The sequence below is a fragment of the Calidris pugnax genome, unplaced genomic scaffold (assembly GCF_001431845.1).
Source record: "Calidris pugnax isolate Ruff unplaced genomic scaffold, ASM143184v1 scaffold247, whole genome shotgun sequence".
Taxonomy (NCBI): Eukaryota; Metazoa; Chordata; class Aves; order Charadriiformes; family Scolopacidae; genus Calidris; species Calidris pugnax.
Window position 1 is genome coordinate 2,115,582 of NW_015090980.1, and position 624 is coordinate 2,116,205.

General features: G+C 73.1%; 1 protein-coding gene across 1 annotated transcript in view; it reads left to right on the plus strand.

Annotated features, from left to right (window-relative positions):
- Positions 1 to 536: 536 nt before the first annotated feature.
- Positions 537 to 624, plus strand: part of LOC106894725 (acylamino-acid-releasing enzyme-like) — a 12,197-nt gene continuing 12,109 nt past the window's right edge. Inside the window, exon 1 of the mRNA XM_014953572.1 lies at positions 537 to 591. Within this exon, the coding sequence (XP_014809058.1) occupies positions 580 to 591 (12 nt within the window). The 5' untranslated portion in view covers positions 537 to 579. The remainder of the gene's footprint in view (positions 592 to 624) is intronic.

Here is a 624-nt window from a genome sequence, read left to right on the forward strand (position 1 = left end):
CCCCCCCCCCTCCCCTTCACCAGGTGTTTCTGTGGGAACAGAATAAAAAAAACAAAAGGACTTGACACAAAACCACCGACTGGCCCCCATTCCTTGCCTGCCTGCGGGGGGGGGAGGCGGGAGGGACTGGACCCCCAGCACACTGTGGCCAGCCTGGTGGCCACCAAGCACCTGCGGGCTCTGTGACCCACAGCCGGGCCTGCTGGGCTGGGGGGGTCCCTGTGGGGCCCCGAGGGCCCGATCCCCCCCTCCATGAGCTGCGCACGGAACCCTCCGTGCAGCCGGGGAAACCACTCCGGGGCGGCCCAGAGCATCCAGAGTCCCAGAGGCTTCGGTGGCGAAGGGGGTCCCGCGGGTGAGGGGGTGTCACCGGGCTGGGGGGACCACCAGGGCCGAGCGTCCGCCCCGTCGGGGTCTCGACGCCTCCAGCAGCGACGCCGCCCGCGTCCACCAGGGGGCGCCGCAGCGCGCGCGGGGCGGGAGGGGGGCGTTCCCAGCGCCGCAGCCAATTAGGAGCTGCCACCGCCTACTGGCCCCGCCCCTCCGTCCCGGAGGTGACGGTAGAGCCGCCGCCGCACCATGGAGCCGCCGGTGAGGGTCCGCCGAGGCGGGAGGGGGGGGGGG